The sequence below is a fragment of the Perognathus longimembris genome, chromosome 12 (genome assembly GCF_023159225.1).
Source record: "Perognathus longimembris pacificus isolate PPM17 chromosome 12, ASM2315922v1, whole genome shotgun sequence".
In the NCBI taxonomy this organism is placed as follows: domain Eukaryota; kingdom Metazoa; phylum Chordata; class Mammalia; order Rodentia; family Heteromyidae; genus Perognathus; species Perognathus longimembris.
The window spans coordinates 23,933,928-23,950,914 of NC_063172.1; the positions used below are offsets into that span (position 1 = coordinate 23,933,928).

Genomic DNA, 16,987 nt, shown 5'->3' on the forward strand with positions numbered 1-16,987 from the left:
TATATCTAAAGTAGAAATTCTATGTAACTAGCAATCCCACTTTAGTTTTTTTTTTCCTTTTCACTTTTATAATTTGCTTTTTATTTCCTGAGTTAAACAAAGACAAATCATGAAGCTTAGATTATCCTTTACATAAAAGTATATAAATATATACTCTGTATTGAGCATATGGAAGCCACTCTGTATCTGCTTAAGCACCTCTGGCGAATTACCTTGCAAAGACGCTGCAGAAAATCACTATGCTTTGGAAAATCTGTCTTCAGTAGTAAGCCGAAAGCTACCCCAGAGGAAATGGTGTTGACTTTCCCTTAAGAAAGGAAGGGTGTCACATACCACAGCAAAGCTGAAAATTTGATGTAGAACTGGGATTGCTCATTCAAGAGCATTTGCAGACTAGTGAACAGCAGTCATTGCTGTCGAACTTAGGGACTGTTCATTTCATGCCTCTGATGACACTACACTCACCAAACCATTCTCTCATTGGTTATACATAATTTGGTTTTGTTTGTGACGTTTTCTCTAAGGAATTTATTAGATTAATCCCCCTGCTCAGTATGATTTTCCCAATCTGACTATAGATGGAAATCTAACAAAACATGTTATTAGTGTCATTCATGTATAGATGTGTCTGAGAAGAAATGATCAAATGAAAACTTTATATCTGGAAGGTGGTAAAGTCATCCAGCAATTGTTCCTGGGAACTGTGGTTGGTGATTTTCACTTTTTCTTTTGGTGAAACACACTTTTACAAGGTCCTGGCCACAGCCTCACGTTTAAGTTGGCACTTACAAGAAAATTACCAGGGACTTTTAGTATGTCCCACAGAATGTTAAAATAGATGCTTGTATGAGATAGTTCACTATTAAAAGGTCAACATTAAACTTTCTTTGTACTGCTGTTAAGTAGAAGTTAATCAAGTGAATCCAACAAATCCTGACTGAAATTGAATTGTATATTTTGTATTCACTCAAAAATCTCCGGAGAAATTTGAGAAATAACTTACACAAACATAAAACTGTACTGTTGCCAAAAATAAGACCAAACATTACAAAATAATAGTGAGGTGTGTGTGTGTGTGTGTGTGTGTGTGTGTGTGTGTGTCTATGATTGTATCTTAAGCTAATTTCTCCCAAAGCCATAGATTGCCTTCCTGGCTACTGACACAGTGAATTCAGGATGAAGCTCTATGTTGTGAAATCCTACCCTAAGGGTTCCCTTTTTATACCACTTTTGTATCTCCCATGCAAAAGAAAACCTAATCAAAATTAGATTAACAGTTGGAAATTAAGAATGTTTAGCACAGAAAATCATCTCCCAAAGAGACATATTACCCCCGTTGCTGATGACAACACCTACCATAACATTAGTACATTTTAATGGAGTGGAATATTGCATCAACACTCAAAGGCATTCTTGTTTTGAAATTAGTACTTATAATAATTAAATAAATAAACGTACCCATTTCCTGACTCATGTAATTGTAATCCCTCTGAACATCACCTTTATAATGACAACAAAGTAAATTTAAAAGAATAATAATAAAATAAGCTATGTTTTTTTTGGAATCTGCATTATTGAAGAACTATGTATGTTTTTATGTGCATAGAGAAATAAACATGGATCATTAAAACCATCTCTATTCTCTCATCTCTCTCTGTCTCTCTCTCTGTCTCTGTCTCTGTCTCTGTCTCTGTCTCTGTCTCTCTCTCTCTCTCTCTCTCTCTCTCTCTCTCTCTTTTCTAGGTCCTTCTTGTAACATTTGTTTTAAGAGATTGATTTGTTGGAAGGGCTAAGTTCAAAGAAGACAGAGAATGAATACAAAGTTAAACATTCAGCAAGTCAGTCTTCTGGGTCTGTTATTCTGTCAAGTGACGGATTTTTTTTTTCTTTTTTAACTTCAGGTTATATTTAAAGGGTCACACTGGGACAGCAGGAAAACAGAGCAGCCTGATCTTACACGGTGCTGATTTCAGCACTAAAGATGCGGATAATGACAACTGTATGTGCAAATGTGCCCTCATGCTAACAGGAGGTAAGTCCTGTGGGACCATTCTCTAAGTTATGTTTCATTGGTCTGAGGCTTGAGGTTTCTTATCTATGAGAAAAGGGTATGATCTTCTGGTCAGGAAACTTAAGTGCAAGTCCCTTGGGATCATTTTATTCTGCCCACTAATTTGCCCTGCATTCTTGTGCAAGACATTGCTGGCATACTTGAAGGTTTGCCTGCCTCCAATAACGTCTAAGTGGGCTACACTTCATTCTGAATAAATCCTTTGGAAATGTAGAGGTTCCAGTAAATCTACCTTCTAAATAATCTTCATGATACCACCCACAGTAGGAAGAATAACAATTTAGGAATACAAGGTATACAGCAGTTATTCTTAAAAATGCTTTGTAATTATGTAATTAATCGATCATGTTTTTGAAATAGAATAACAAAAAGAAAGATGCGTTTAAACTTAAAGGTTATATATATGTACATATGTGTGTTGTGTGTATACACACATTATATAATATATATATTAATATTGGCCTTGGCAATTCAGCTGGCATAGGAGATACCATTAACTAATATATTATCACTGTCTATGGAAGAATAAACTGTTGGCACTATCTCAATATTTTTCTGTCCTATGATTGTGTCAAAGAGAAATCCTGAATAGAATCCTGCTAGACTATCCGTTGTATCTCTTGCCTTACCAATCAGCCTTACTAGGCAAGGAAGAATAGACCTATAGGCTCAGAGCCTTGAATACACAATAGCACCAATCCACACCCAAAGGTATTTTGCCTTAATTTAATTGAGTGTTATATCCAACTTCTCTTGTAGTCAGTATAGTAGTTGCTTCTCTTTAAAAAAGTATATAAGTTTTGCATTTCAAAATGCATCCATTATAGTTTGTACTTACCAAAACATCAATTCAGAGAAAACTATTAGTTAAGTATTAATACTAATTTTAATTGAGTATGGAAAAAAGTCTATGAAATTGATAAATAAATAAATAACTGATTGTATTTTAGGAGACTCTAACCTAAACATCAATGACAAATACTGCAGTTTATAAATATTATAGACTCTGGGAAGGAAAAGGTTGACACCTAACAAAATTGAAAGGAAGCCTCTATTGTAGTGTCTCTTTTCCCCCCCATAATTTTGGTGGTGTTTCCATCTCTAAACAGAATAGCAAGATGACACTATCTGTGATTTTGTTATCTTTCTCTGTCATTCTAGTACAAAACAGTTTCATGCTATTGTGGAGAAAAACTGTTTGATTGTATTATTTTCCTTTCCCAGACATGATATTATGGCCATTATCATGTCATATTACTATATACTACCTTGTTAAAATCTAAATTAACTCTACTGGACCAGCAGAGAGAGAAATTCTATACGTTGTACAGAGGGAAACTGAAAGTTGGTGCTCACTATTTTATCAATAAAACTTAATACAGCAGATTTCCATGTATAGGAACTCATGTGAAATTTGGCACGTGAACATGTGGGTGAATGACTAAGCATCTTTCAACCCTTGAAATTGCATTCAAAAATTAATTCCAGCGAAATGAAGGGTCACATTTCTCTCATCAGTTAATAAAGAATAGAAAATATTGAGAGAAATTTTAGAGTAGCCTGTAAATCTTACACTCCTGCCTTTCCATTACTGCCATTATCAAATCACAGCCCATTGAACCCTACCGACTCCACCTGTATTGGTAGCTCACTAGGAGAGAGCCTCATTAGGACCAAAGATAATCTGTGGAGAATCTGCCTTTGATATCTTTTTTGTAATTCTTGAACATAGCATTTTGGTATTATAATGAACTTACCACATATTTAGAAGTTGCCTTACTTAATTTTGTAACCCCCCCACCCACCCAAGATAAATCATTATTAATCAGGAATTTTAATAAATGTGATACTCACAGGTTAGGTCTTGAACAATATTATTCAAAGAAATATACCTTTCCATTACTTCCCTAGTCTTGTAAACGTAACTGGCAGTATACCAAAAATACTTTGGAGTTTTCTGAAGTAATTACCTGGATTTTCCAGTTTCCTTCTCAATTTAATATTGTTTTCTCCATGTCAATTTTTAAAGATAATATTTCTTACCCAACAAGTATAAGACATGAAAGAACCACAGCCAGACCTTCCAAATGTGTTTTCTTCAGAAGCACATTTCAGTATGTTCATAGGCCTGTCATAATAATGAGGATATAGAGGAAAACAAAGAGGAAAATGTACCTCTTTGTTGTTTAGAAAACTTTATCACTCAGATTTATGACTTTGTTTCTGCTTCACATGATTGAACTTTTTCATGTTCTTTCATCCATAATCATTCTTGGATCTGCTTCTTACCCACCAATAAACACATATGTTAGGGAGAGAAAATTTCCATTTATTGCTGGGGCTGGAATAGTCTCAGTAAATGTGTTTTTGTAATAAACGCCATTACACTATCAAATATCCTTCTGAAGGGATCCAGGTCTTGCAAATCGATTCACTCTAAAAAGCTAAAATGTGGAATTTAGATAGCTGAGAACTGGAAAACATAAGGATGAATGCCCATGACAGTCCAAGTAATGGGAGCCTTGCCGGGAACTTATGGCCCAGTTCACTACTTCCAATTACTGCTGATTCTTCCCTGTCAGATTTTCCCTGAGAACCATTTTTACTGCCTAATGATGATTCCTTGCTTAAAAAAAAAGTCTTGTGTTAGAGCTCTTAAAAAGATTGCTTTTAAGAAGTCAGACTTTATACACTTTGAAGGTAATAACTTATTTATTTATATAGTTTCCATTTTTTTCTTCAAAAAAGAGTTGATGTTTAAGCAAGATTTATTGTTCACTTAATGTCCTAGATAGTTTTCTTCAAATACATACAAGGATTTTGCTGGGATTACATGCTGTCCTTGTTACCCTTATCTATTAAAGGCAAAGACAGGTTTAATTGAAAGCAGAAGTTATTTCAGCTAGACACAAGGTAGAACATTTTGATCTTCATTCCTTCTTTCCTAACATACTGACTTTTTCTTTCTGTTGTTTTGATGTATTTTGGAAGTTGGTGACTATTATAGCTGGATAAAAGAAACCAATTTTTGATTGAAAGAGATTGTCAAAAAATGACAAGTTCTGTGCGATAAAAACATTTTAAAAAATCATAAAATTACTGAAGGAGGAGAGAAAAGATTTTAGTTGGACCAGTTAGAAGTCAAAAGCTGGAATGGGTTACAGGAAGAATTGAGCATTCCTAGCTTTGAAGCATCTGTGAGAAGAAAATAGAAGGGCATTTATTGGAACACTTCTTATAATTGTGGTTCTAATAAAAGCACTCCCAAATTTTCTTCTGGTTTTTAAATGCTATTTATTCCATGTTCCTATTACAGCTATTAGTAGGAGAAGTAGGCACTGTAGTTTTTAAATACATGGGTAGTAGTCATATGCCTTAACATTGTTGAGTTAAAAGGAAGCATAGAAGCAAGATACGTTTATGTCAATAGAGATAGATGTCTTATAAGACCCTTCTTTTCTAGAAATGTGCAGAGTTATCTTGTCAGAAATCCAGTAATTCTTCTTTTAATTTTGATATTGAATAACCTTTATGTTTCATTACGCATCTTAATTGTACCAGAGCATATATTTTGCACACACACATTTTCTATGAAAATTACCTCTAAGATAACCATTAAATAGAAATGATTTGCCAGCAAAGATCTATAAGCCAGCAAGATCTGTGGGTGCCATTGACCTAAGGGCCATTTGTCAGTTTTCTCCTTAGGTTTCACCCTTCCCAAAGAATATTGCCATAAAACTGTTTCTGTAGTAGAAGAGATACCTTTAAGAAGTGATTGAAATATTTCTCTGGTACCTAAGGAGAGTTCCTGCTTTATGCTTGATTTAATAGTGAAAGAAAATTTAATTGCACTGAGGGATGCTTTTGTCATCATATATAATAGATTTATTGTATATGAAATACTTTGTATGAAATAAATATTCTAAGCCTCCTTTTGCCTCTAGAATTGAGGAGAAAAAAATCTTTCATTACTAAACCGTTAACTTCCAAATGAATTTATGTTCAACATAATCTTTGTTACTAAGTTAAGATTCCTCAAAATAAACATTTTCAAATTATTTCTAAGCTATAAGTTCTAAGCTACAATCATTACATTTATCCAACTGTTAATTAAAGAAATAATTGTATCTAAAAGTCTATAATAAAATAGAATTATTAAAAGCTGCTAGCAATAAAACCCCAACAAACATTATATTGTTTTATATCTCAATTTTAGTTTGCCTTCAATGAAAGGTCCATATTTAATGTATAATGTAAGAGGTATATAAAAATGTAACCTAGCCTTCTATAGAATCTATTGCAATAGAAACTCTAATCTCTTTTCCCAAACATAAACCATATCAGCTGACAGACAAGACTCATGAAAGCTAAGAAAGTATATTGCTTAATTTAGTCCTAAAAGAGGGGATAAGGCCATACACATAAATTTCATGGAATTCCCTAGAACTTACCAGCTGCTAACAGCAGATCTGAGAAATGCTTGCTTTTGCTTGCTCTATGATCTTTGAAGTCAAAAGGAAAGAAGCTATCTGCTTTTTCAGATGGTGAGTGATTTGGAAGTGACAAATACTTGGGGAAAATATGGCCACCTTAGCCTTTTTCTTAAGTCATCATCGACATGGAAAACACTATGTGCCCTCTTTAGGTTATAAATAAAAATGTTACTGGAAGATCCATATTGATATTTTGAGTTTCCTTTAAAAACGCTACAATGCACTTTTTATTATAACTTAATTTCTGAATTTATTATAATACATATGACTATCCTACAAAATGTACTTTCCATGACTTTGGAGTTTTTGTGCTATCCAACCCTGTATCTCAAAGCCCTGCTTTAAATATTAACACATAGTATTCCCTCAATTAATATTAACTTATCAAATGAATATGTTATCAGTGTCTTAAAGAACACAGAAAATCACAAATGATCCTCATAAAAGAATATTATAAATATGTTATTGTATGAATGTCACTCCTTAGATATAAAATATATAATCACAGAGATATACTTGAATGCACAAGCATGGAGCAAAGGGATGAATAAATTTCAAATAACTTGAACCAGCTTTTAAGTATCACTAAATTTCAGAACAGTAAAACTCCAGAATTATAAAAATTTTACAGTGTTAGGCTCCTGTTGAATAGTTTTGAGCTTCCTTATTTCAAAGTTCAGAATAACATTCCTATTTTCTCTGATTATGAACTGTTTATTAGAAAATGTAGCAAAGAGTATCTAACGATATCAAACATAAATTTGGAAAAATGCTAATTAACATCAATATGCCTATAGGCCAAAGCTACAACCAAAAGTTGATGACAGTGGATAAAATAATATAGCATTTTGTTTGTATTATGCTCTCCAAAATAGCAAGCATTCATTGAGATCTTATTTTCTAACAGATGTTTGTTGCATTACCTTAAGGTTTTATATTGGATAACACATGAAACTTCCAAAAGGAAATTTTAAAATAGGAGACAATCGGACCACAATAATACCTTTCACAAGAACTAAGATAGGAGGTGGGTGTGGTATATTCCTATAATCCCAGCTATTCACAAGGAAGATCTTGAGTTTGAGGCTAGCTCAGGCAAAGTTAGCAGCACAGTCAACAAAACAAAATACAGTCTCAAAGGCTGGGAAGCATGACTCAAGAGGTATAGTTCTAGACTAGGATGTGTTAGGCTTTGGGCTCAATCACTATTACCTAAAGAGCAATGACAACCACAAAAAAAAATGGAAATAACAAGATAAAAGTGAGATAATTCTCCCATGTTCACAGAAATAGTGTCCCAAGTAGGGTCTGAACATAGCTACTCAGCCTCCCTGGGTCATCACCCCATAGACTCTACAGCCCTCACTAAGAGGAATAACTTTCAAAGAGAATGAGGGGGCCCTGTTGGTTAGCAGAGTATTTCCATAAGCGTTTCCTCACATCAACATGGTTGAAAGTGAAATGAAGTCCAAGGGAGGGGAAAGACAGTAAAAGAATACCTAGAAGTTGAAATGAATTCAGTAACACTGGCCAGAATAAACAACTTTTCATCTTTGGAACAAAGAGATGAGAAAGAAAGGAGGAGGAGGGGACATGAAGTGGTTGGCCTGACAGGGATATAGTATGAGATGACAGAAGGAATGCAGATCCTTTGCCTCCCGCACATAAGACCCACGAAGCTGCTCCTTGAGGCTAGCTGTGCTCAGAGCCAAGTATGCACACACTAACTCATCAAGTTGTTCTTCATTATTGATCTCCCTGATAGCAATGGCACCCGCCAATTTAATTCAGTTCATCCTCAGTGATGAAAGGGGACATCTTTGTTTCTGTGCAAGTGCTTTTGCATATTCTTGATTAGATTGCATGCATTCTAAATGAATGAAAGATATATCTTTGCATTTGTGTGTAGTTTTTACCTAAGGGAGGAAAAATGTTGAGAGGCATTTTGTTTAGGATCAGACGACTTTGAGAGTTAGGTTTCTTTACTTTCAAATAAATTTGAACTTCCTGAGTACAACGTTTCGAATCAAATTCCCATTTTCTGGGCAGAGTTTCATTTATTAGTGATAAAATGTGAATTTTTCTGCCCCAAAGATAAAAGACTCAAATAATTTTTAAAGGCCTGGGAAGCCTGGGATAGTTATTACAAAACTAAATTTTAATGAGTTAAGTGTAAATGAATTAGAAACATGCATCTCAGATTTCTTATTAAAATATACATGAGGTTATGGGTTATAAAGAAAAATGCTTGGCAAAAATTCATCTCAGCAGTGGCCAGACTTAAAACATTTGAGACATTTTATCAGTTCTCCTCATGGCAGATGGGAGTTGCTTTCTTCTGTCCCTTACTTTGTTGCTGAGTTCTTTTAAGCTGCAAATGGCTTTCCTAGATTTGCTTCTTTAGCATATATCGTGTTAGTTAAAGACACAGATGAAAGTACAAAGTTAGTATTTTCCTAAGATTAGGAACTATATATAAGTCCGCTATGTGGTATCTTTTCAGACAGAAATTACATACCCAGCCTTATTTCTCTGTATAATAATGTCATCCATTCTTCATCCCATGTAAACTTAACATATATACTGAGTACAAGTAAACTAATGTTTGATACCTTTGCCTGCCTAAAATAAATACATTTTCATCAGTTACTTAAGAGGATTTGTGCGTAAAAGACCTGGGTAGGTTGATTTTTTTTCTGTTGTTGACAGAGAGAACACTATTTGAAATATATGATACAAAGAAATTCTGTATTTGTCTAGTTTGTTTAAATGCATATGCAGTAAAGAGAATACTTACCTGCATGGTAGAACAGCTTATGCTAGCTAGAGGTTTAGAATACAAGGAACCAATGTTTTCAGGAGAAATAATTGTTGGTATTATTTTTTTTGCCATCTTTCTTCAACATCTTTGTTATCCTCAGTTGATTTATAATTAATTGCAGAATACAAAGGCCAGTGTTCTTAAGATATGGTAATCACTGAGGAGTTCAAGATCCAAATCTTCACTCTATGTTTGGTTTAATGTGTAGTGGTTTTTCTAATGTAAGAATGATAATCCATAATCACATTTAGATTATCTTATTTCTCCTGTCGACGCTATTGGGAATGTAAATACCAGCACTGGTGATCTTTCTGCAATATCGAACCATTATAGTAAGGCACTAGCTAGTCATATTTTTCAGTAATTAACCATTGTGGTAGAGTAACCATCTCCTACTTTTACCTCCTACCCTATAGCTTTCTGCCCCATTTCAAACTTATACCAAGTTCTTGGGTAGAATTTTACAAACTTCAGTCATCAGTCCCTCATCTTATTTGATTCTTATTGCTGTGGAAATGTTCGATCCACCATTATGATTGACACATAATGAAAGTGACCTTAGAAATGTTCTTAAAACTCTGAACATTAAAGTCTGTGTCATGGTCCTTGCTACATAATGTAAGGCTGTGTGTAGGGGAGGGGAAAAAAGGTACACAGATCTGTGAAGATATGCATATAAATATTTTTACACAGTTCCTGACACATTTCAACTTTGCAATAAATACCAAATAATATTTGTGTCATTGCTTGACATCTGGTGCTTGTTGATGGATCAAGTCAGCATCAGTCTAGAGTTTACTGATTCCAACCTCCCTAGGCACCCATTGTTCATAAGAAAAACTCTAAACGTATAATATAAACCTTTCTGTTCCTTTCCCACTGACTCTTCAGCCAAGCCAAACTGCTTACAAATATTCTCTTTGGCTCTTCCAAGGTACACATTGTATTAAGAAACTTTCTGTCCACTGAACTTATGCCCAACCTTCAGGACCAAGTGCTGCTCCTTGGCATGTTAGTCTTCTGGTTCTTTATTTCTTCAATGTAAGTTCTTTGTTGATGGGTATTATCTAATTTTCCATAGTTTTTCTCTTACACAAAATGGTGCATGTCACAGAGTTATGGTCAATGCAGGTTGAGTGAATCCAGTCATCATGCTGGCGCATATGTTGGGCATAGCTTTGGCGGCTATACAGAGAAGAGCTCTACATATTTGACTAGACATTTAACCTGGCTGATGTGGTTCCCTGGTTAAATATGGGTTGTCATTCCTGGAGAATGTTTTACTTGCTCACCTGATGATGGACAAGTAGACTGGCCATTCTATAAATTCTTTTTATACAAGCACTCCAGCTTTCCATGGCTGTGTATTTCTCTAACTTCATTTCATGAACGTCTTCCTTAGTTCATTATAAATCAGCCATAGTGAGATTCTTGTCCCCTCTCCCCCATACCATACACACAATGCCGTTTTTCCTTCCCATAGCCATATTGTGCTAGAAGAGGATCTCTCTCTCTCTCTCTCCCTCTCTCTCTTATTCTCTCTCTTTCTTTCTCTCTTTACTTGGCTGCCTCTTTCTCCTTCAGGACTCATTACATATCATCTCCTTCCATGATTGTGGAAAGTTACATTATTCCTTCATAGTTCCCTATTTTCTTCATGTAATTATTTGTTCCTGAATTATAACTGTTTTGATGAAAGCTATTGTTTGCATTTTTCCAACATTTTACAACACCAGAAATAGTGTCCATGAGAGCAGAAACCATATATGTCCTGTCGTGTATTATATACAAACCTTTGAATGAATAAGAAAAGAAAAAGTGACTAAAACATGCAGAGGTATTTTATTATTGGCATACCTCCTAAATAAAAAAATTACCCAACTAAAAAACTTCATGAAATGGAACTAGTCAGTCAGTTATACAGTCAATAATTCAGTAAGTTATAATCATTTGCTAAGCAGACTCTATTAGATGTGGTAGTAAGTGTGTAAAATGGGTCATTTTATGAACCATGACATTCCATTACCCTTAGCAAAATGAACAAAACACTCCTTATTTTATCTTCAAATACTCTCAGCCTCAGGAGACTGTTTCTCTTAATGGTACTGACGCAGCACTAGTACCTTCTTTCAGGATCTCTAAAATGCCAGCCCTTTGCCATGAGCATTGCTGTTTCCTCACTTAGAAAAAAGAAAGGATCAACTTATCTTACTTTCTCCCAGTCTACTACTAATCTCTTTCCTAAACTCATCCGAAGTTACCAGTGACAGTATCCTTCACTCTGTGTCCTTTCTTGCCAGCCTCTTGTTCTGCCTTTTCTTACTTGGGCAGTTGTGACATTTTAGAAACTGGGTACCACACAAATTCTTATTCTTAGTGTCCAAATGTGATGTGGATGATCATTCTGTGAATCTTCACTGTGCTTGTTATTGGAGAAAATGAATTTGTTCCCATGAATGAAGGATACTGGAAACAGGGTAAAAGATCAAGAGAAGCTGGGTGCCACTGGCTCACACCTGTAATCCTAGCTCCTCAGGAAGATAAGATCTGAGGAAAGCATGTCAAAACCAGCCTGGACAGGAAAGTGTGTGAGACTCTTATCTCCAATAAAATTACCAAAAAGACTGAAGTAGGTCTGTGGCACAAGTGGTGGCATATCAGCCTTGAGCAAAAGAAATTCAAGGACAGTGCCTAAACCCTAAGTTAAAGCCACCGGACCAGTCACTCACCGCTGCCACCCAACCACACATGAAAAAAAAAAAAAGATGGAAGAAATAAAGTTAAATTTTATGAGATTTTCATTTTAGTTCTTTAGAGAGTTTGTGTATCAATTTTCTAAATTACAATGCCATATGGAATACAAATAGAACATTTTCAATAGGAATACTGACCACTCCTAAGAAAAGGCAGATGGAATTTTACAGTTCATCTATTTTTTGTCCAAACAAGAACTTTCTTGTCCCTTCTTTTGGCTGTATTAGCTTGTGTTGTTTGCATACAGCATCTCTCAAAATCCACTAATTATATATCTAGTGTGACTTTATAAACACAAGTCAGCTATATTCATCTCCTGAAATAAAAAAATGTGAACTAGCTTTTCTCCGTTTAACTTTTCCTAAATTTTCTGCAAGATGATGCTCATGTTACAGTCAAACATCAACTGAACAGTTTTCTCTTTCTTTTGCTATTAGTCCCTTAGGTATCACTCTATAATCAAGGAGAAGTCAAGCATGTCCAAATAAAAATATGCCAGAATGTCTCTGGAATAAATCTCTCCCTAAAGATTTCAGTAGTGTTAGTGTTACTTGAGGAGAGAAAGAAAAGTGGTATGTTCCATCTGAAAAAAAAACAAAACCTTAAGACTTTAAATCATTTTTTAAAAATCCAAGTTTTCCGATTATCTTTATCATTAGGCAAACCCAGGATTTCCATGTTACTCATCAAGTTGTTTGGTTTCCTTTTCTTAAGCGTATAAAAAAAAGTTTAGCAATTGTAGACAAAATATAGACAAAATCTATGAACTAGTAATGACAAGCCCTTCCTATATTGCTATAGGTTATGGAGAGGATAGTAATTAAAATGAGCACTGAGCACTATACTTCAATCTCACTAACCAATTAATTTTAGAAGTAGCTTAGGCCCAGTACTTCACAGAGTCATGAAGACAAAGGAAACTTTCATTGTCTCCTTTTGATATAAAAGTGTCTGAGTTTCTGAATGTGTTTACTAATAATTATTCTATTCTCAGTAACAAGGCTCAAGGTAGCAAACATCACATGAATAACTACATTTTCCTTTTCCAATTTTAAATGCCATCTTAGACTGTGTGTGTGTGTGTGTGTGTGTGTGTGTGTGTGTGTGTGTGTGTTTGCCAAGCAGCACTCATGTAGCTTGAACTCAGGGCCTGGGCATATTCCTTAGCCACTTTTTCTCAAGTCTAGGGCTGCACTAGTTAAGCCACAGTTCTAGTTTCAGTTATTTGGTGGTTAATTGGAAGTAAGAGTCTCGCAGATTTTCCTGCCAAAGGTGGCTTCAAACCAGGGTCCTCAGATCTGAGCCTGAGTGGCTAGACTTGCAGACATGAGCCACCAGTGCCCAACTTGACTTGGGTTGTTTCTTAAAGTCTTGAAGAGTCTCATAATTACAATGGGAATTCGGTCTCAACAAAGTCTCACAGAGAGCTGTTTTTCTTTCTTTTTTGAATGATTGGATGTTTATATTTACCCTAAGTCAATGTCATTTGGAACAATTCTGCAATTAGGAGCATACTTATTAAGTGCTTCCTAATTGCAAACTACAATAAAAATATGAAAAAGTTCTTCACCAATTCATGCCTGTGGCTACAAGTGTTCATCTTATGCTTCTCTTCTACTTCTCTCTTTCATTATTAACTAATTGTTTTCAGGCTGGTGGTTTGATGCTTGTGGGCCCTCCAATCTGAACGGGATGTTCTATACTGCCGGACAAAATCATGGAAAATTGAATGGGATAAAGTGGCACTATTTCAAAGGGCCCAGCTACTCCTTACGTTCCACAACTATGATGATTCGACCTTTGGATTTTTGAAAGTTCAATGTCAAAAGTGATGGTGACAGCCATGAAGAAATCCAGAGAGGAAACTACCAGATGAGAAACTGTTTGGAAACTTCTGAAACAAACAATATGATCTCCCTTCCAACAACAAGCTATGTGATGTTGCTAAGGTTCTTGACTGTGGATTTGGAGCCTTTTGATTCATGAAAGTCTGTACTTGGGGCATTGTGCTGGCATGGATTGACTGGAGAGACTGTACTTCACTAGCATGCCTTAAAAGAGAAAGGGAGTGCTCAATTGCTGTGTTTTGAACTACTACTGCATTGAATTTGGAATCTGTGACAGTCAGAGGACAATTAAGGTTTGTTGATGTTTAAAAAAAATAAAAGCAAAATGAATAAATAAAAGAACACATGAAGAATAGAAACAGGCTTGTTTCCTGTGGAAAAGATGTGTTCCCCTATCAAAATGGAGATTACCTCTACACAAACCTATGAACAAAAAGTGTGTACTATTGCACAATTTTGATAAAAGTTTTTTTTTTTTAAAGAACAGCATTGTTATCTGAGTTGGTAGACGTTATAAATGGATTCCCGAAGCTCACTTCCAAGATCATACTTGTTGGTTGATTTCATTTAACTCACCTCCAGATGTACATTTATTTCACGTTCATGAGTCATAACAAACTGTAGACTATGAAGGCTAACAGTGAGAGAGACAGAGAGAGAGAGGCCTACCCTAGTACTCTGTGATTTTTTTAAGATAACATAATCTGATGGACATAACAGGTAAAAAAAATTATTCATATATGCTAAGGTTTCCATTTACTTTAAAAGCTGACTGATGTAGAAATGTTTTATAGATTAAGTGACGTGTAAAAAATGTGAACTATATCACCCAGTTCTTAAATATTCCTTTGGTATTAAATAGGGAAGCAGTATTGAGAATGTATTAAGATGGAGTAAAACCATGTGAACTGGAACAGTTTGTTATACAGTATCTTCTTGCATGTGTAGACCTATGAGTGACTTTTTTGTTTTAAAAATATTTTTTATATCTTCAATTCTTCACCACGTTATTTCATGCTAATTTAATATTTTACTAATTTTGTAATACATCATGATGCCTGCCAGATTCACCCTGTCCCAGTTTTTATAAAAGATACATTTTAAAGTCTACAGAAAATTGAAAACGTTTAAATATCTTTGTACATCACATTGCTTATATCCATCCACAGTAAACCTCATAGCTGCTTGATCTGGAATATGCAACATGATTCATAATTCATGCACATACTGCAAGTGTTCAAAGACACCTACTGTCTTACTTGATTAAATATATTGTGCTTGACCGTTTTTCTCTTTCGGGCTTTGATTTTTAGGCAATTTCTACTTTTAAAAACTAATGTTAGAGAGAATTGGCAAGACTCGTATATGGGAAATGCACACAAAAATATCATAGGCATAAGGATATTGAAAAAATTCCTAGTACTAGCTAGTGTAATTCTCATAATTAAAATATTCCTTGGGGAATGTTGTAAGTGAATTTGGGGGACACAGATTTTGTGGCAATTTTAAGTTACTATTGTACTTTATCTAGAAATGTTCTCTGCCTATAAGAGTTCAGTTTTGTAATAGAAAACAGTTCCTTAATAAAGACATGAGTTTTTATGAAAGAAATTTTTAAATATCTATTGGATCTACTTTCTTAGAAAAGGAAAAGATTTTTTTTAAGGTAATAAGGCCAAAACATCAGGCTTCACATTTTTGTCACATTCTTATATGACTTTCCTCCATTTGGGAAAATGAAGCTAATAATATTTTTAAGAAAATGGCTTTTTATATGTTTACCATCAAGTCTTTTTTATATTTATATATCTGATACTTCACTTTGCCTTACAATTGATATTTTCAAGTATTATATACTTTATTTTTAACTATTAATGGATTCTTTATGACATCATTCGATTTCTCTCTCTAAAAACATTTTTGGTTGTTTTCAATTAAGAGAAAATGAGTGATTTCATTTTTTTCTTTTCTGAACTATCATAGGTTTTGAAAACTAACCATTAGAAACAAATACTGTTTCCCAATCCATATTAGAAATAAAATGGAATCATGAAAAATATTAAAATGCAAAATTTACTGCTTTGTTATCTGAGTTTGAAAATTTGATATATTGTTTCCACTTATTTATAGTAAAGCAGTATAAACTGTTTTATGAGTTTATTATGTGCATTGTGTAATGCCTATGTATTTGTAGCAATGTAACTTGTGTATCTTTGGTGTTTAATTGTTTCTGGATAAGAAAATTAGGTACTAGAATTTTGTCTTAAAATTTTTATTTCAATAAAATCCATGTCGTTTCTCTGAGAATTTCATTACATTATTTGATTTTATTTAAACCAGAAATAATGTGAATGTTATTTCATGTTAAATATATATCTTACAATTTTTATATTTGAATCTCTGAAAATATGGAATCACTGAAAAAAATTGCCAAAAAGACAAATGTCTCAATCTTTGAAGTATTTTCAGCCTGGGATGGGATAGGAAATTTCAGATCTACTAGAATAACAGTGAAGTGGTACATATGAGTCCTACATTATTACTTTGCGAGTATGTGTTCTCTCAATTATTAATTGCTGTGTTATCATGTGATAATTGTTCAGTGAACCATGGAAACTTGAGGGTGGAATAAGATAATGTATGTTGAATATATGGGTTTGAGATAGTGAGGAGAAGGAAATATGTGACTGCAACTCACCCTACACCTTTTCCATGCTGGTCTTATCAGTTACTGTAAGGAAATTTCTTACCTTTGCTCAGGACTCTGCTTATGTTAGCACCACATTGATTCAAACCTGCATTAATCCTTACATTGATGATTGAAAAAGATGCTCTGGGGCTGGGAATATGGCCTACTGGCAAGAGTGCTTGCCTCGTATACATGAGGCCCTGGGTTTGATTCCACAGCACCACATATACAGAAAATAGCCAGAAGTGGCGCTGTGGCTCAAGTGGCAGAGTGCTAGCCTTGAGCAAAAAGAAGCCAGGGACAGTGCTC

At 34.5% G+C, this 16,987-nt stretch overlaps 1 protein-coding gene across 2 annotated transcripts in view; it reads left to right on the top strand.

The window, feature by feature from the left end:
- Angpt1 (angiopoietin 1) overlaps positions 1–14,463 on the top strand; it is a 210,593-nt gene extending 196,130 nt beyond the window's left edge. For both annotated transcript variants that reach the window (XM_048359162.1, XM_048359163.1), the window contains exons 8-9: positions 1,902–2,032; positions 13,794–14,463. In XM_048359162.1, the coding sequence (XP_048215119.1) occupies positions 1,902–2,032; positions 13,794–13,954 (292 nt within the window). In that variant the 3' untranslated portion in view covers positions 13,955–14,463. The remainder of the gene's footprint in view (positions 1–1,901; positions 2,033–13,793) is intronic.
- The last annotated feature ends 2,524 nt before the right edge of the window (positions 14,464–16,987 follow it).